Source organism: Protopterus annectens, chromosome 2.part1 (genome assembly GCF_019279795.1).
Source record: "Protopterus annectens isolate FY-2018-M chromosome 2.part1, PAN1.0, whole genome shotgun sequence".
NCBI classification, from domain to species: Eukaryota; Metazoa; Chordata; order Ceratodontiformes; family Protopteridae; genus Protopterus; species Protopterus annectens.
In genome coordinates, this window is record NC_056729.1 from 567181366 (window position 1) to 567201286 (window position 19921).

The following is a 19921-nucleotide window of genomic DNA, read 5'->3' on the forward strand; positions in this document are numbered from 1 at the left end:
AGGCGGAATATAAGTTGCATCAGTTAGATGTTCACAGGCAACTACGCTTTTATTTGCACAGAACCAAGGACATTAGAAAATCAGATCAACTTTTCCTGTCTTGTGCTGTAGGTAAACAAGGTCTTCCGGTCTCCAAAGTAACCTTATCCAGTTGGTTGACTTCTGTCATCACATTCATATGTCAACTGAGGAATAAAGAGTTGCCAGTTAAACCAAAAGGTCACTCCTCCAGAGCTTTAGCTACTTCGGTGGCCTTTCAGGCTAGGTTGCCCATGGAATCTATTTGTGCTGCGGCTACATGGGCCAACCCATATACTTTCATTTCGCATTACAAGTTGGATTTGGTTTCCAGGAGTAGAGCTGACTTTGGTTCCACTGTTCTGAAGAGTCTTTTCTGATGAGCCACCCAGGTTTTTAGGTGCTAAGGACGCTGTCCCAACCAGCAAGAATAGAAGACGAGATAGACAACTTAACATAAAGAAGTTATGTACCTACCATAATGTTCCATGTTAGTTGTAGTCTTCTTGACTTCTTTCTTGCGTCCCACCCTCCATTCCCCTATCCTAGTGGACCGAGAAGAGTTGTTCTTGATTTTTCACTGGCTGAGTCTTCTCTGGCTACCCCTTTCTGACTAGTAGTCTCTCCAGTAGGATTTATGCATTCTAGGATAGGATTCCTTTATTATTATGTCTGCAGTTAGACTTACCAAACAAGATCTGGGTATCTAGCGCCAGGCATCATGGGATATAGGGGGGCCTCGAGCCAGTAATCAGCTCTCGAGCTTTTGAAGATGGCCGAGTCTGAGCCGAGGATCGGCTCCGAACCCAACCAGCGAGAAGTAGACAACTAACATGGAACGTTATGGTAGGTACATAACTTTTTTCCTGTCATACCTTGCCTATGCCTGGAGTTCTTCTGGGCAGAGGCCTGCCACCAAAACAAGGGACTACCATTCACACTACCCCCTGCCGCCCAAACCCTAACTACAGATGCATCAGACTATGCATGGGGGGCTCACCTGGCAGGGAAGTGCATTCAGGGCAAATGGAACCCATGTTAAATTCACTTACATATCAATCAGAAAGAAATGTTAGCTTTACAGAATGCTCTGACAGCTTTCAAGGACTACATTTTTCCAGGACAACTAATGGTAAAGACGGACAGCACCACGGTTATGTGGTACATAAACAAGCAGGGGGTTGCACATTCCTACCCCTTCTGCAGACTAACCATGGCATTGTGGAACACAGCCTTAAGCTACCAAGTTCACCTATAAGCTCGATTCCTGTCAGGAAAATTGAATACACTGGCAGACAGACTAAGCAGCAACCTCATGGACCCACACTAGTGGAAACTGGAACGAAGGATTTTCAACATGTTGACAAGCGAATGGGGGAGCCCAGGCATCTGTTTGCCTTCCCACAGAACTACCAGTTAAACAAGTTTTGCACAAGGACTCCCCACAAACAAGCCTGAAAAGTGGATGCTCTGTCCTTAAGCTGGAAAAAACTATCAGTCTACGCCTTCCCCCTGGTTCTTCTGCTCTCCAGAGTTCTACTAAAAGTCAAACAGGACAAACCAAGGATGATCTTGATTGCTGCAGACTGGCCGTGCCAACAATGGTACCCCCTCCTGTGCAGTGTCTCGCAGATATCTCCATGGCACCTGCCTCAGACCCCTTACCTGCGGTCTCAGCAGGAGAACTAAATTCTGCACCCTCAGCTTCCAACATTGAACCTTGCAGCCTGGCTAATCACTTAAATCAACCCTTATCCCCCAGCAAACCTGTGATGGATGTCATCTTAGAGGCAAGGAGACCTAATACTAGAAAATCTTATGCTGAAAAATGGAAAAAATTCTGTGCCTGGAACCAATCTCAAGGGGCGAGTACAGCAGTGCCCAATTTACCTCAGATTTTGCAATACTTAACTGAGATGCTTCACAGGGGCCTGTCCTTTTCTTCCATTAAAATCCACGCTTCAGCCATTTCAGCTCATTATAACACAGAACCTCCCCTTTTCTCTCATCTTCTGCTCAAGCAGTACCTAAGAGGGGCCAAAAACTTGAGACCACCCAGGAGAGCTCCAACCCCTGCCTGTGACGTTAACTTTGTATGAGAAAAACTCACTCAACCTCCTTTTGAGCCAGCTGCTACTGCAGACTTCAAATTTCTTTCTTGAAAAACAGCTTTCCTTGTAGCAATCACTTCAGCTAGAAGGATGTCTGAATTACAGGCTGTTATGGCAGTGGAGCCTTTCATCATCTTTCATGCGGACAGGGTGTCACTCAGGACCAATCCATCCTTCATGCCCAAGGTGACATCCAGTGTGGCTCTTAATCAGTCCATTCATTTGCCAACCTTCTTTCCCAATCCACAGAGCAAAGGGGAACGGATTCTGCTTTCCTTGGATGTGCACAGACAACTAAGATTCTACTTGGACAGGACTAAACCTAGAAGAAAATCGGAACAACTGCTGGTAGCATTTGCTGCAGGGGCAGAGGGGAAGGCTATTTCAAAACAAACCATTTCTAAATGAACAAGCCATTGCATTCATTTCTGCTATAAGCACCATGGAAAACTTATCCCCCAGGGGATCAGATCTCACTCCACCAGAGCTGTATCTACTTATGCAGCTTTTCTCAGAGGTGTTCCTACCAGGGACATCGTAGAAGCTGCTACTTGGCGTTCTGTGCATACTTTCACCAAGCATCATCATTTGCCAATTTTCTCTAAATCCAGAGCTGGCTTTGCCACTGCTGTCTTGCAGGTCCTTATTGCTGGCCCTAATGCTATATAAACTCCTCCCAACCATAGCTTTGGGAATCTACCCAAATGTAATGACTGCAACAGTGAAACACTAAGAACATCGTACAGTTGTGTACACTTACCAGTCCTGGTTACCCTCCCTCCAGCCCCCTAACTTCTTCTGGCTATACCTCTACTTTCCTTTACTATGCTTAAAAGCCTTTTTGGTGTATTTGCTTTTTGTTGGAGGTATATCTTTGTGTTTTTGTTTATTTGCTCCCCATTGGGGAGGCACCTGACATCTGGGACAAGAAAAATTGATGGAATGATGTCGGCTGCATGTTTTATACTCCTGACGACCTGACCTCTTGGAAGAAGGGACAGCATCTGACGCAGGACCCAAGACTTGGTTAATTAGGCCGACTAAGGGCAAACTGCAAGCAGATTACCCAAACGTAATGACTGCAACAGTGAATCCACTCTAACATCTACATTTATGGTAAGTGTACACAACTGTACTTTTTGTATATTTATGCTTTGTAATTGTACAGTGTAGTAACACTCTGAATTTACTTTTTAAAATTTGTCCTGTGTTTTTCTGTTGGCAAGGAGAGAGCTGCCCATAAATAATTGTATGGCATTCCATGTGATGAAGTTGGTGGCAGTTCTGTACTTTTTTTCCAGCCACTTTTAATGTTCCTAGCAGATAATTAAAAAAAAAAAAGAAAAGCTTAAGATTTTTTCTGTAATACTTTAAAGCTGGTATTTCTTTGTTTTAGGATCCTGTCGTGCAGCAATTTTCATATAAGCAGACTAGCTTGAACTTGGAAGATAGTAACAGCAGACCTTCATATGCTGTACAGCCTGAGGCTTGCTTTGGTTCTGCATCAAGTTCTGCAGCAGTCAGTTTTGCCACCCTTGCAAACAATGTAAACAAAGAAAATAAAGGTAAACATTTTGCTGTTTAAAAAAAAAAAAAAAAAAATTCTAAGCTTGTTGCCTGCCTTTCTTGTAACTAGTCTAGTCCAGCTACAGATTTTCTGTATCCAAGACTGTGTTTGTAAGCTTCTGATCCCCCAAGCCTTTCTTTGTTGGAGGGAAGCCGCCTAGCTTATCAGTGGGAGTGGTAAGGACTAGGTAGCCTGTCTACCACAAGAGTGGTTTCTGGCCCAGAAATTGTAGTTTATTGGCCATTTGAGCAGTTTTTTTCATCTTTCAACTTTCTGGTTTTAAAGCCTGCATTTGCACTTTTTTCCCACCTTTCCTATAACTAGTCTAGTCCAGATACAGATTTGCTGCATCCAGGACTGATGTTCTTCATGTTTCACTTTTGCAGTTATCACATTTGGGTTATCTGCCTGCAGGTAGCCCTCAGCCGGCCTGAATAACAGAGTCTTGGATTCTTGCATCGGATGCTGTCTCTTCTTCCATGACGTCGGGTCATCAGGGTTATAACACATGCATCCGACGTCATTACGTCAGTCTTTTTTGCCGTGCGGTGCCCAAAGCAGAAGCTGTTCATGAATGCCGGTCGACCGACTCCTGAAGTTTTCATTTTTGAGTTTCAGAACCAAAGTCTTCAAAAAAGAGAAGTACCTCATTGGGGATCTTTTTTTCTTGCTCCAACCGATGTCAGTAAAAGTTAACAATTGTCTTACCTGTGGAAAGCAAATACCTCATAAAGATTTTCATTCATACTGCATCCCTTGCTTAGACCCAGACCCACGACATCCCTCGCTGTCAGTTTTGTGCCTTATTCAACCCCCGAACTATTCGTTGTCGGGCTATCTTTGCTGCAAATTACTTTGGTACCGTGTATCAGTACTCCGAAATGGCTTCATTAAGCCATTCGATTACCACTCTTACGAAAAAATGTAAAGATAAAGACAGACCGCATAGATCCAAAACTGCCGACGACACTTCTGTTAAGCTAGTCTCCACTCTGCCGGTACTCAGTGAGGTGCTTTCACAGCCCCTGTTACCCGCTATTTCAGATTCGCAGGCCTCTACTGAGACCCATTCTGAGTCCGGTATGCCACGAGATACTTCTTCGACTATTGAACCTGCGGATGTCTCTACCTTGCATTTTAAACAGACGCCATCTTCTTCATCCAGGCCTAAAACTCAATCCACACCTAAAAAACCGATGTCCAAACAGCATGCTCAGGCCCACATGCCTAAAAAACAAATGCTTAGAATGGCCGAAGACCTTATTACATTAATTAGGGGAAGCAGCCTTCCCCCACTGAGACCTAGAACTGAATTTCCTTCTGATTCTTCTGGTCAGGAATCTGATATTTCTGTTCCTTCTGATGACCAGGATTTGCCCTTATCTGCCTATGAGGATTGTGATGCCGAGGATTCCATTCCCTCTGCTTCCCCACCAGAACATATTTCTTTTGGTGAAACATTGCACACACTTAGGAAGCATTTCCGCTGGGAAAGCCAAGATTACTCTGACTCCAAAAAAAGGCTAAGGGAATTCTTACACCTTCCTCAACACAGGCCTTTAACTATCCCTCCTGTTCTGGACATTGTAGAGAATGCTTTCTTGGAGTCTAGCCTTTCCCCAGACACTTTACCTCCAGCCCCCAGAAAACCTGACCGGTATTAGAGTAGCTGATTCTCCCAAGTTCCTGTTCAACAATCCTACTGCGGATCCAGAGACCATTTCCCATGGACCAAAAGGCATTAAGGCTACTGCTGCCAAAAATCCTACCCCTTCTGATAGAGATTCTAGAGCCCTGGACAGATGGGGTAAGAAGGTATACACTTCTGGTACTTTAGCCATTAGGGCTTTAAATTGCCAGTTTCATATGTTGAAGTACCAGCAGCATATTATGGGACGACTTAAACAGAAAATTATGTTGATTCCTGACTGTGCTGAACACAGAATTACAGGACTTAATGCATACTGCAGAACAAATTGGTAAACATACTTTGCAATGTGGTTTTGACTCTAGAAGCATCTTGCAGGGCTTCTGTCACTGGGCCTGTACTTAGAAGGCATGCTTGGCTTAAGGAGCAAAACTTGCCTGATCATCTTAAAACTAAATTACTGGATGCTCCCTTAAACCAAGACCGCCTGTTTGGCAACAAAGCAGTTGTCATCCTCAAAGGGATGGAGGAAAAAGCTAAATCTATGCAAACTGTTAAAGATTTCCTACAAGTACAGCTTCCCAGATTTAGTAGGCATTGGCCTTCAAAGAATTGGTCCTTTCCAGTCTCTTCCAGGCCTTCTCAGTCCAAACCGAGGAACAGCAGACCACCCAGGTTACAGTTTCAGGCTGCGCACAGACCTAAGCAGTGGGGGGCTCCCACTTCCAAAGCAGGTAGTAGTAAGCCACCCCCTACGGAAAAAAGGCACAATGATGTATCTTGGCCCTTTCACGCCCTGCTCAACTGCCTGCTCCCTTAGGAGGAGAACTCTCCCTGCATGCAAAAAACTGGGAACTCATTACCCAAGACAAATGGGTTTTAAATATAGTTTCCCAAGGATACAGATTCCACTTCCACACCTTACCCAACCCCAACGGGTTGGCCAGACCTACCCCCAAATCAGTGGGCGGAGGCCCAACAGCAGGTTTTTTCTCTAAGTGTCAGGGCTGTTCAACCTGTCCCAGCAGAACAAAGGGGACAAGGGTTTTATTCAAGACTTTTCCCTGGTACCCGGGAAAAGACGGCTCCTGGCATCCTATCCTGGGCCCCTCTATTCTAAGCACCTTCCTGGTAATCCCATAATTGAAAATGCTAACACTTCAACAGCTGATTCCTATGCTAGGCAAAGATGCCTGGTTGGCAACCTTAGACTTAGCGGAAGCTTACCTGCACATCCCAATAAGGGAATCTTGCAGGGAATACCTGCGCTTCAGGACAGGCTCCATGAACCATCAGTTCTCTGCACCTCCCTTTTTGAATACCCTGGGTGCAGTAGATGAGCCAAAGTGTTTAGCTCCAGCCATTGCATTTTGCAGGCTGAGGAACATTCAAATATACCCATTTTGGACAATTGTCTGATTCAGGCAGAAAGTCAGGACTTGCAATTAAAACATCTGGCATTCGTAAAGAATCTTCTAACCTCACTGGGGTACACCATAAATGAAAAATCTTGCTAGTACCCTGCCAACAGATTGTATTCCTGGGAGCAGGCTTGAACACAACTTCCCAGATGGCTTTCCTCGCTCCAGAGAAACAAGTTTTTTGACCACCTACTTCAGACTTTTGGCCACAAAGCCCCAACTATCTGCAAGGAAAAATCTGCAAGCCCTGGGGTTAATGGCCTGTTGCATTCTACTAATTCCATATGCAAGTCTGCATATGAGGAAACTTCAATGATATCTGAAAAGCCTATGGAGTCAACATTCTCAGGACATGGAATCAATTATTCCTATCATTCCTTGTATAAAGACAGAGTTCCTTTGGTCGGCAGAGGCCTGCTACCACAACAAGCGTCTCCCTTTCACTCTACCCCCTGCTGTCCAAACCCTAACAGACTCATCAGACTATGCATGGGGGGCTCACTTGGCATGGCAGTGCATTCAGGGCAAATGGAACCCAAGACAGATACACCTGCATATCAACCAAAAAGAAATGTTAGCTGTACAGAATTCCCTGACAGCCTTCAAAAACAATTATTGGTAAAGAGAGACAACACCACAGTTAAGTGGTACATAAACAAGTAGGGGGGGAACCCACTCGTACCCTCTCTGCAGACTAGCCATGGCTCTGTGGAACACAGCCTTGAACTACCAAGTGCACCTACAAGCTCATTTCCTGCCAGGCAAGCTAATTCACTGGCATATCTAAGCAGAAATCTCACGGATCCACACGAATGGAAACTGGAACCAAAAATATTCAACCTCTTGAGGGAACAAATGGATGCTCCAGATGTAGACCTGCTTGCCTCCCCGCAGAACTACCAATTGGACAAATTCTGCACAAGGACTTTCCACAGTCAAGCTTGGAAAGTGGATGCCCTGTTTTTTTTTTTACCTGGGAAAGCCTCTCGATTTATGCCTTTCCCCCCTCTGCCTCTCCTCTCGAAGGTTCTGCTAAAGATCAAACAGGACAAGCCAAGGACAAATACTGATTGCACCAGACTAGCCACGCCAGCACTGGTAGCCCCTGTTGCGCAGTATGACACTGCTGGAACCATGGCACATGCCTCAGACCTTTTCCCTGCTGTCCCAGCAGGCGGGCCAGATTCTACACCCTCAGCTTCAAACGCTGAACCTTGCAGCCTGGCTAATTCCTTGAGCTCTCCAATAGCAACCCTCAGTAAGCAGGTGTTAGATGTTATTCTGGAGGCAAGGAGGCCAAGTACTAGAAAATCCTCTGCTGAAAAGTGGAAAAGGTACTGTTCCTGGAGCCAGACTCTGAATGGGCACAATGGTGCCCAGCTTACCTCTTATTCTTCAGTACTTAACAGAAATGCTCCACAAGGACCTATCCTTCTCGTCAATTAAAATTCATGCCTCTCCCATTTCAGCACATTATTAATACTGGGCCACCCCTTTTCTCTCGCCCCCTTCTAAAGCAATTCCTTAGAGGGGCCAAAATCTTTAGACCCCCCCCAGAAGAGCCTCTACTCCAGCCTGGGACCTTAACTTTGATTGGAAAAGCTCACTCTCCTTCCCTTTGAGCCAGCTGCAACGGCAGAGTTGAAATTCCTTTCTTGGAAGACCGCCTTCCTTCTAGCCATCACTTCTGCAAGAAGAGTGTCTGAATTGCAGGCCCTCATGGCAAGCAGTGGGAACCCTTCAATGTTAAGTTGTCTATCTTGCCTTCATTTCTTGCTTGTTAGGATCCCCTTCAATGTTAAGTTGTCTATCTTGCCTTCATTTCTTGCTTGTTGGGATCAGAACCGACCCTCTGCTCCGACTCAGCCATCTTCTATAGCTCGAGAGCGGTTTACTGTCTCGAGGTTACCCCTTATCTTATGATGCCTAGCGCTAGCTACCCAGATCTCGTTTGCTGCTTCAGCTGCGAGGTTCGTTGTTACTGGCTCAGGCTCGTGTAAGTTTTATTATACTACTCTTCTGTCAAATTAAGGTTCTTTTTTGATAGTTTATAGGTTTTCAACATAGTCGTTAATTAGTTTGTTGTATTAGTGTAATTGTAGTTTTCCCTTAGAACTCGTTTAAATTAGAGTCCCCTCCCTCTTCCTATCCCTCTTGTAGGTATCATTTTAGTTTAAGCCTTTCTTTTTTTACCTCATAGGTAGCCGTTTAAGTTAGAGGCTTCCTAGTTTAAAAAAAACTTCTTAACTGTAGTTTATGTTTTTGGTTAGGTTAGTGTCTATACTTTTTTGCTGTTAGGTCTTTTGGCTAAAAACTTTTCAGGGTAAGGTAGTATTTCTCTACTGGATATGTCTAAAGAATCCAAGGTGTCTGGATTCAAGAAGTGTGACTCATGCTGTCAGAAAATGATGGGCACACTTGCGTCTATTGCTTAGGCGCAGTGCAAGCAGGACTCTTGTTCTGTATGCCATGCATTCAGCCCAAGGGTTCTGCAGGAGTGCAAAAATAAGCTTATCTTGAGGGGTCTTCTTAAGCCCCAAGATTCACTGGCCAAGGCTCAGCCGGTGAAGTCTCCTAAACCAACCAAATCTGCTCCCAGCTCGGAGCCATCATTGGCCCAAGCCTTACCTACTACTTCGGTTCCGGCTGGAACCGAGGAGACTGCCTCCCCGTACACCATGATGTACCTTCGGAGCCATCTCGGACCCACAAGAGATCGAGGTTCCTTTCTCTAGAGTCTATACATTCGGCTCCTCTGTATCCCCTGTTGCACAGTGACCGCAGTCACAGATCCTCCCACTCCTCTCGGTCCCCTAGACTCTCGGATCACGACATGGAGAGAGTGGTCAGTAGGTTGTTGAAGTTGCAGGCACTGGCGAAAATGTTATCCAGCCCTTTTCAACAGGTGTCTGCTCCGTCCGCTTCCATCGATGTTCCTCCTCCGACTCCATTGAGCTCTGAGCCGGAGTTTGTTGGGGTTCGAATCGTGGAACCGTCGGCACAGATAATGATTTCCCCTTCGGTTCCGTTGTCTGCTCCGATCCCCTCGATGCTGCCTTCCGTCAAGGGATCTGGGCGCCGAGACTCCCTTGTCGGCTCCGAGGGGGAGAGTGGCATTAGACCCTTGTTCGACCCTGTTCTCCCTCTCGGAGCGTCGGCGCAGGTGAGCTCAACTCCTACATCGGCCTGTCTCCCTCGGGGCGGAGGAGGATTCCGGTTTCCTCGGAACCGGAGCCTTCTTTACATCGTGGCAGAGAGGCCTTCGATGTCATGAGGAGTGTACTGGCCTCAGTCAGCTCCACGTTCGACCCCACTGGCTCCGTCCCCTGTAGTGCCTGCATCAACCTCTGTCCCTCCTCCAGACCCCAAGCGTGGGGAACCGGTGCTCCAGAGCACCCCATTGGGTGTTTCCTCCTCTTCCGAGGCCACCCTTGATCATTCAGAGGAGGCCCCTCGGAAGAGGAAGTGCAAGAGGAAGCACATTGACTCCCCTGAGTCTCACTTAGGATACAGATTTGGATGAATCTGAAGGGTCCCTGAGATTCCCTGAGATCCCCCTCTGAAGAGGTTTCCTTTTCGGACATCCTAGAAATGCTTAAGCAGAGGGGGAACTGGACTGTCCTAGCCCCTACCGAGGACTAATCTGTATTCCTGGATGCATTCGTTTCCCGACCTTCCACCTCCTGGGTGTCTCCACCCTTCGATCCACTAATGTCAGTGGTGGCTCGAAGGGCTTGGCCAGCCCAGGATACAGTGGAACCAACCCCGAGGAGACCTGGCAAGTTTATCACTGCACCCCCTGATAAAACGGTTCCTTACCAAGTGTGTTCCCGTAGATGCCATGGTAGTAGCAGCGGCCACTAAAGGAGTTAGCGGAAACTTCTTCCTCTCTCCATCTTCCTAACAAGGAGTCTAGGATCATGGATAGACACGGGAAGCGTATGTTTGCTTCAGCGACATTTTCTATGAGGTTGTTGAATTACTTATGCCATTTTACCAGGCTTCAGAGGGATCTCCTGAAAGAGCTTGGAGATACCCTCCAGGATCCATCAGCTGAAGGGCCTCAAGCTAAAGTGGCTTCTCAGGTGGCGACCTTTAATTCGGTAGTTAACTCCTCCATGAGGCTCATTTCCTATGCAGCCGATGGTGCGAGTAGAGCTGCAGGTACAGGCATGGCCCTTAGGAGACGCGCATGGATGCGGCTATGTAATTTTGCAGAACCTTTTAGAGCTTCGTTCACCAACACTCCCTTTGACGGTTCATTTCTCTTTGGACCACAGGTAAGACACTCACTAGGTGTGAACAGGAAGGCAAGACTCTCTCTGCCGTGGGAGTCCGTTTTCCAGTCCTTCCAGACCATATCCCAAGGGTCAGAAGAGTAGTAAAATGTGGTTTCGGAAATCCCAGGGAGCCTCGCCTGATACATGTAGTGATTTTTCCTCCAGGGGCAGAGGAGGAAACCGCAGCAGATGCCCTCGTGGCAGAGGGGGACCGCAGAACCAGGGCAGCAGAGAATCCTTCTCTGACGAGCCCTTCCAGCATCCCTGAAGGGTTGCCTGGCTGCCCCCCTCTGGAGGCAGTTGGGGGAAGACTTTCTCTGTACCCAAAAGCCTGGCAAAACATAACACGAGACAAATGGGTACACAGTCATATCCGGAGGCAATGTAATTCCTTTCTTCCAACCTCCCTTACCGTCAAGCAAATCCCTTCCAGATGTTCCACCCAATCTGAGGGCCCAAGCAGTCATTGAAATTTCAAGACTGCTAGAAAGTCATCCAGGAAGTCCCGGCAGACCAACTCTGATCTGGAACTTAGTCAAGGTTCTTTTTGGTGCCAAAAAAGACAGGGGACTGGAGACCAATATTGGATCTCAGCAGACTAAACAAGTCTGTTCAAAGAACAAGGTTTCGGATGGTCACGCTACAGTCCATTCTACCCTTTTTGAGTCAGGACAATTGGATGTGCTCAGTAGATCTTCAGGATGCGTACTGTCACATCAAAATGGACAGGCGCTCCAGGAGATTCCTTCGCTTCCGGCTGGGAGCCAGTCATTACCAGTTCTGACCTCTGCCCTTTGGTCTCACCACAGCCCCCAGGGTGTTCAAATGCATAGCAGTGGTTACGGCTCACCTGAAGCGTCAAAGATTCCAGGTGTTTCCTTATCTAGACGACTGGCTCCTTACTGCTACTACCAGGCATCAACTTCTTCAAGCCAGGAACTATACAATCACAATTTGTGCCCAGCTAGGCATTACTATAAATTTTGAAAAATCTGCTTTGTTGCCTTGTCAATTTATTACCTATATAAGAGCAGATTTAGATACAAGAAGTATGTCCGCAAGGCTACCGCCAGACAGGGTGGCCACGATTTGGCAGCAAGTTCATATCCTCATGCAATGCAAAAGGGTAAAAGTCAGGTTGGTCCTTCAAACTCTGGGTTCTATGGAAACGGCAATTCTTCTGTTACCTCTGGCCCATTTTCGCATGAAAATCCTTCAGTGGCTTCTCTTCAAACAGTGGTCCTTTCAACAGCTCCCCATGTCTCTCATGATCATGATTACAGAAACATGCAAAAGACACCATTCCTGGTGGATGGTCTCCCCAATAGTGTCTCAGGGTAGACCATTCATCCAGCCCTCTCCGGTTGCCACAGTGACCACGGATGCCTTACTGATAGGGGGGGGGCATTGTCAGGGCAGGACCGTCCAAGGCACTTGGCAGCCTCACGAGTACCATCTGCACATAAATGTCTTGGAGATGAGAGCCGTGCTACTAGCGTTGCAAGCACTTCAGGACTCCCTCCCTCCTGGGACCATTGCAATTCAAACGGACAACATGTCAGTAGTGTGGTACATCAACAAGCAGGGCGGAACCAGGTCCTACCCCCTGTGTCGAGAAGCAGTCAGACACTGGCAGTAGGCAATTTCCTTTCAACGATTTCTGATTGTGACGCACATCCCTGGGAAGTCCATTGTCATAGCGGACAGGCTCAGCAAAGCTATTCTCATGCCTCACAAGTGGTCTCTGAATTGGGTAGTTGCTGATCTTATCTTCCGCAAATGGGGACAGCCTTGCTGCGATCTGTTTTCAACCCCCTTCAACACCAAATGCAGCAACTACTACTCCCTTTTACTGCTTCCCGGTCACCCTCCCAGAGATGCTGTAGTCCACGATTGTCCTCAGGGACTTGTATCTTCCCGCCATTCCCTCTCATACCCAAACTCATACAGAAAGCTATATCGTTGGGTTGCGAAATGATCCTCATTGCTCCTTACTGGCCTCGACAGATTTGGTTTAAATTCCTGCACCGTTACTTCCTCGAGCAGCCCTGGACTCTGGATCCTATTCCAGACCTGCTGATTCATCAATCAGGAGAGCTGCATTGATCCCTCCAAACACTCCAGCTCACAGCTTGGTTGATCCAATTCCAACCCTAGCCAGGCTTCCCAGCATTTCCCCGGCTGTGCGTGAGATTCTCCTCTCACAAATCTGCTACTAGGAAGACTTATGCTAGCAAATGGAAACGTTTCTCTTGGGCAGAGGCTAGGAACATAGATCCCTTTTCAGCCCCAGTTCTCGAAATCTTGGAGTTCCTAACAGAGCTTTTTCATTCTGGGTCCACTTCTGCCACAATTGGGGTTCAACTAGCGGCCATCTCTAACTTTCATGTTGGTTTTTCTAATCTAAATATGTCTCATAAGCTGTGTAAAGCTTTTCTCAGAGGGACTACTCTCCTTAGGCTCCCAGTGAGAAATCCCCCTCCTTCTTGGGACCTTAATTTGGTACTAACCTCCTTGATTATGTCCCCTTTTGAACCGGCAGCATCCTGCTCCCTTAAGTTTCTTTCTTGGAAAACTCTCTTTTTGGTAGCCATTACCTCAGCCAGACGTGTCTTGGAACTTCAAGCACCAAGTGTTCGTCCTTCGTACTTAGTTTTTCACAAGGACAGGGTTACTATGAGAACTAATCCCTCCTTCCTGCCTAAAGTCTGCTCAGAAAATCTAAACCAATCCATAGACCTTCCGGTGTTTTTCCCTAACTACACCAAGGCAGAATACAAATTACACCTTTTGGATGTTCATAGACAATTGTGTTTTTACCTGCATAAAACGAAAGATATAAGAAAGTCTGATCAACTTTTCCTTTCCTGTGCTAGGGGCAAACAGGGTCTCCCAGTCTCCAAAGTGACCTTGTCCAGGTGGTTGTCACATTATTACCTTCATCTATCAACTAAGAAACAAAGAATTGTCTACCAAACTGAAAGGTCATTCTACTAGAGGTTTGGCCACTTCTGTAGCCTTCCAGTGTAGGTTGCCCATGGACTCTGTGCCACTGCCACGTGGGCAAATCCTCATACCTTTATTTCTCATAAGTTAGACATGGTCTCCAGGAATAGAGCTAACTTTGGTTCCACTGTTCTGAAGAGTCTGTTCCAGTGAGCCACCCAGGATCATAGGTGGTAGGGACGCTGTCCCAACAAGCAAGAAATGAAGGCGAGATAGACAACATAAAGAAGTTAATGTACCTACCATAACATTCTATGTTAGTTGTCTTCATCTCACCTTCTTTCTTGCATCCCCCCTCCATCTCCCTGTCCTATTGGACCGAGAGCAGTTCAGGTTTCACCGGCTGAGTTCTCTGGTTTGTTTCCACTACTGACTTAGAGTATGACAGGTATGCTCAACCTGTTAGTTTGGACAGGTTGATTCTTTGCTATGTCTGGGGTTAGCTATTACAAACGAGATCTGGGTAGCTAGCGCTAGGCATAATGGGTAGCCTCGAGCCTGTAAACAGCTCTCGAGCTATAGAAGATGACCGAGGGTTGGCTCCGATCCCAACAAGCAAGAAAGAAGGCGAGATGAAGACAACTAACATGGAACATTATGGTAGGTACATAACTTCTTTTCATCTTCAATGCAGACAGGGTTTCCCTCAAAACCAATCCTTCCTTTATGCCCAAGGTGGTGTCTAGTGTGGCCCTAAATCAGTCCATTCATTTGCCTACCTTTTTCCCTAATGCACAAAACAAAGGAGACCGAATACTACAATCTTTGGATGTGCACAGACAACTTGGGTTTTATTTGGACAGGACTAATCCTCTCAGAAAATCTGAAAAGCCGCTAGTTGGCTTTCTGCAGGGCCAGAGGGGAAGGCCATTTCAATGCAAACCATTTCTAAATGGATAGCCCATTGCATTAAGTTCTGCTATAAGCACCATAGAAAACCTACCCCACAGGGGATAAGATCACGTTCCACCAGTGCTACATCTACCTCTGCAGCCTTTTCTCAGAGGAGTCCCTACCCAGGGACATATAGAAGCTGCTACCTGGAGCTCTGTACAAACCTTCAAGCATTACCACATAGCTATTTTTTCTAAATCCAGAGCTGGTTCTGCCACTGCAGCCTTGCAGGGCGTAATAGCTGGCCCTAATGCTTGCCAACTTCCTCCTCCCTTCCTTAGCTTTGGGAATCAACCCAAATGTGGTGACTGCAACAGTGAAACACGAATAACATAGTACAGTTGTGTACACTTACCATAAATGTAGATGTTTGAGTGTATTCACTGTTGCAGTCCTGGTTACCCTCCCTCCAGCCCCCAGACTAATCTTGTCTCTACCTTTCCTTCTTGTTTAGTGTTTGTAACTTTTCTGGTGTATTTGCTTTTTGTTGGAGGTGTACCATAACATGTAATTGCTTCCCATTGTGGGGGCACCTGATATCTGGGACAAGAAAAACTGAAGTAATAGTATCGGCTGCATGTTTTATACCCCCTGTGACCTGACGTCATGGAAGAGAGACAGCATCCAATGCAGGAATCCAAGACTCTGGTATTCAGGCCGGCTGAGGGCTACCTGCAGGCAGATAACCCAAATGTGATGACTGCAGCAGTGAATACACTCAAACATCTACATTTATGATAAGTGTACACAACTGTACTTTCGTAAGCTTTTAGAGGTGCCAAAGTCTGCTCCTCAAATTTACCCTTAGATCTGCTAGTTCTCTCCTCACCTGCACTTTTACTAGTTTATTAGTGTAGCACTTAAGCATACCAGACTTCATGTAGCCATTATTGTAGCACACAAAAGTGCTGCCAGCACTAAACATTCTACAAGGAAACAACTCCAATATTTATTAATGCCCACCCCTTCAGGTATGTCTAAAGGTCAGATGTTCATCGTGTTTCACTGCTGCAGTCATAACACTTGGGTTATCCTGCCGTCAGGCGGTCCCGCAGTCGGCCTGAGTTCCAAAGTCTTTGTCCGGCGTCTTGCTGTCGCTTCTTCCCTGACGTCAGTGCGCCAAGGGTATATAAGATGCAGCCGACGCCATTTTCTTCAGTCTTTCATGCCACGCGGTGCCCGAAGCAAAAGCAGTTCGCAAGTGCCGGTCAGCCGACTCTTGAGATTTTCTATTCGAATTTCAGAACCGAAGTGTTCAACGAAGCGAAGTACCCCGTTGTGGAAACTTTTTCTTGACTCAGACCAATGTCAGTAAAAGTTAATAATTGTATTTCTTGTGGGAAGCAAATACTTCATAAGGATTTTCATTCTTTCTGTATTCCATGCCTAGGCCCAGACCACGACGTCACTAGTTGGTTTTGTGCTAGATTTAACAAATGCACTATTAAACATCGGTTTGACTTTGCTCGCCATTACTTTGGCTGAAGGTTCAATTATACCATGCCGTCAGAACAACCGACCAGAATACACAAAAAACGCAAAGACCAGGATAAGGACAGGCATTGAAGGCCCAAAACTGGTGAAGCTCTAGGTCAGTCGCCGGTTCTCAGTGTGGTGCTTTAGCAGTCCCTGACACCCACTACCTCAGAGCCACAGGCCGCCTCCGACACCCACATGGAGAGATGTCTAGGCCTCTGGAAACTCAGGGTATTGGGCCTACGGAAGCTAACCCCTCAGATGGGTCCGTAGCAGGCATCAGCTTCTGAGGGTGTTTCCAGGCATTCACAACTTACCATTAAATCCACAGCCAAGTCTAAAACTCCATTAAAGACAAAAGCCAGTACAGCATTCACCTGGACAGGCCTCCATGCCTAAAAAACAGATACTTAAAATGGCCGAAGACATAATTACTCTGATCAGGGGTTTCCATCCCCCTCCAGATAAAAGGCCTAGGCAGGATACAGATTGATTCCTCTAACCAGGTTTCCATTTCTTTGGATTCCTCTTCAGACCAGGGATACGCTTTACCCCCCTATGAGGACTCATGCTGAAGAATCAATTCCTTCAGCCTCTCCTCCTGAGGATTACTCTTTTGGGGAAACTTTACATACCACGAGGGAGCATTTCCATTGGGAGGGCCAGGATTACTCAGAATCCAATTAAAGGCTCAGAGACTTTCTTTTATTGCCTCAGCACAGGCCCCTTGCTATTCCACCAGTGTTGGATATTGTGGATGATGTGTTCTCTGAATCCAGCTTAAATCCTGATTCTTTGCCCCCTGCTCCAGTCAAGCCAGACAGTTACTACAGAGTCCCTGACTCTCAAATTTCTTTATAAAAACCCTGTTGCTGACCCATAAACTATTTCCCAGGGTCCCAAAGGGGTAAAGGCTTCCACAGCTTAAAAATCCAGTTCCGTCTGACAGGGATTCTAGAGCATTAGACAGATGGGGGAAGAAAGTTTACACTTCTGCAACTTTAGCAGTGAGGGCTTTAAATTGCCAGTTTCACATGCTTAAATACCAACAATATTTAATGTCTCTGTTAAAACAGAAAATGCTTACAAGTTCAGAACATCCTGACTATAAGGAAATGCAGGATTTATTGCATGCAGCTGAACAAGTGGGAACACGTACTCTGCAATGTGGTTTTTATTCATTAGAGGCTTCTTGTAGAGCAGCAGTTACAGGATCTGTGATACGAAGGCATGCTTGGTTAAAAGAACAAGGTTTACCTGATCATGTTAAGGCAAAATTATTGGATGCTCCTTTACAGCAGGATATTTTATTTGGTGTTTAGGCAGAAGAGGTATTAAAGAAAATGGAGAATAAGGCAAAATCTATGGAAACAGTGAAGGATTTCTTACAGGTACAGCCACCTCGATTTAACAGAAATTGGCCCTCCAAAAACTGGTCCTTTCCAGTGTCAGACAGACCACAAAGAGGCAGATACAGACGCCAGAGAGACAGATCTCAACCCCAAGGCTCTTACAGACCACGACAGTGGTGCTTCAACCCCAAAAGGAAGGGAAGACAAGTCACAACCTTATAGGAAACAGTCCCAATGACTTCCCCCTTCAAATGCCAAGCACTTATCTTTTGGAAGCCCCCTTAGGGGTAAAACTAGCACTTTTTTCACAAAATTGGCATATAATCGCCCAAGACAAATGGGTTCTGAATATTGTGTCTCAGGGTTACAGGTTCCACTTTCACACTCTACCAAGGCTAAAAGGAACGCCAGACCTGCCACCAAATCAATGGGCAAAGGCACAAAAACAAATTACAGTCCTCATGGACTTGAGAGCTATTCAGAAAGTGGCACAACAGGAACAAGGGCAAGGATTTTACTCGAGACTTTTCCTGGTCTCCAGAAAGGACAAAGCCTGGAGACCCATGCTGGACCTTTCTACTCTAAATACTTACCTGGACGTTCCGAAATTCAAAATGTTGACTTCAGCAGCTTCTTCCCATGCTGGGCAAGAAGGCTTGGCTTGTTACTTTGGACCTCAGAGGCATACCTGCATGTCCCTATCAGTCAAAATTGCAGAAGATACCTCAGATTCATAGCTGGTTCAATGTATTACCAGATGTCCTTCAAGGATGCATCTGCAGTCCTTACAAATGGGTTGTCCTGTCGTCAGGCAGCCCTTCGGTCGGCCGGATTCCAAAGTCTGGGTCTGGCTTCGGCTGGTGTCGCACTTCACCTGACGTCATTGCTGCAGTTTCTCTGGTATAAAGGCATCAGCCGACGCCATTTTCCTCAGTCTTTCTTGCCACGTGGCGCCCGAAGCAGAAGCTGTTCGCAAGTGCCGGTTGATCAGAACCAGAGATTACTACCGAATACTTCTACTACTACCGAAGACTTCTAAAAAGCTAAGTACCCCGTTGGGGAGTCTTTCTTGCCTCAGCCGATGTCAGAAAAAGTGAATAACTGTTTAACTTGTGGGAAACAAATACCTCATAAAGATTTCCACTCTTACTGCTTACCTTGTTTAGGCCCAGACCACGACGTAGCAGCTTGTCTAGCCTGTGCTTCTTTTAACCGACGGACGCTTAGACATTGGTCGGAATTTGCTGAGCAGTTTTTCGGCTCTGATTTTGCTTATTATGCCGTCGGATCCTCCGACTTCACAAATATCCAAAAACCGCAAGGAAAAGGACCGACACTCGCGGTCTGCGGTTTCGGCCGAAACAGCGGTTAAGCCAACCGCGAGTGTCTCAGTTTCGGCTGAAACCGAGCAAGCGGTTCTTCCTTCAGCCGAAAACTTACCTTCTACCGAGGCCTCTTCCAACCTAGTGGAATCGGCTTCTGAAATCCAACCTGCAGTTGTGGTTTCTCAGGAATTATCTGACACTATTCCCTTGGATATTTCAACCCCTGCACGTGGAGCTGCTAGGCCTCCTGCAGCCATGTCCATTAAGGCCTTTGCCAGGGCTAAAGCAGCTAAAGCTACTAAATCTGTGCCTGTTAAGACCCCCTCTCACAGGCCTAGCTCCAGTTCCCAAATGCTCAGTCTAGCAGAGGATCTCATTTCTTTAATCCGGGGAACCCAACCTCACCCAGACAGGGCCTCTCACCCACCTCCAGAGAAGAGGCCTAGAGCAGAGCCCCCTGAGCCAGTTTCCACAGATGATTCCTCTGATGATTCAGATAATACAGACCCTCCAGAGGCTCCTTTTTCCCCTTATGAAGACTCTGATGCTGAAGAGTCCATCCCTTCTGCCTCTCCGCCTGAGGAATTTTCCTTTGGGGAAACCTTGCATGCTATGAGGGAACAATTTCAGTGGCAGGGCCAAGATTTTTCAGACTCCAGAAAAAGGCTTAGAATCTTTTTGCATTTACCACAACATAGGCCTTTAGCTATACCTCCAGTTCTTTCTGTTGTAGATGATGCATTTAATGATGCTTGTACTGCTCCTGATTCATTACCTCCGGCCCCTGCTAAGCCCGATAGGTTCTACAGGGTCCCGGACACAC

At 46.5% G+C, this 19921-nt stretch overlaps 1 protein-coding gene across 1 annotated transcript in view; it reads left to right on the top strand.

The window, feature by feature from the left end:
• The window catches only part of KDM3A (lysine demethylase 3A), a 2231127-nt gene that overhangs the window by 1208483 nt on the left and 1002723 nt on the right, over positions 1-19921 (top strand). Inside the window, exon 18 of the mRNA XM_044063465.1 lies at positions 3526-3694. Coding sequence (XP_043919400.1) covers positions 3526-3694 — 169 coding nt within the window. The remainder of the gene's footprint in view (positions 1-3525; positions 3695-19921) is intronic.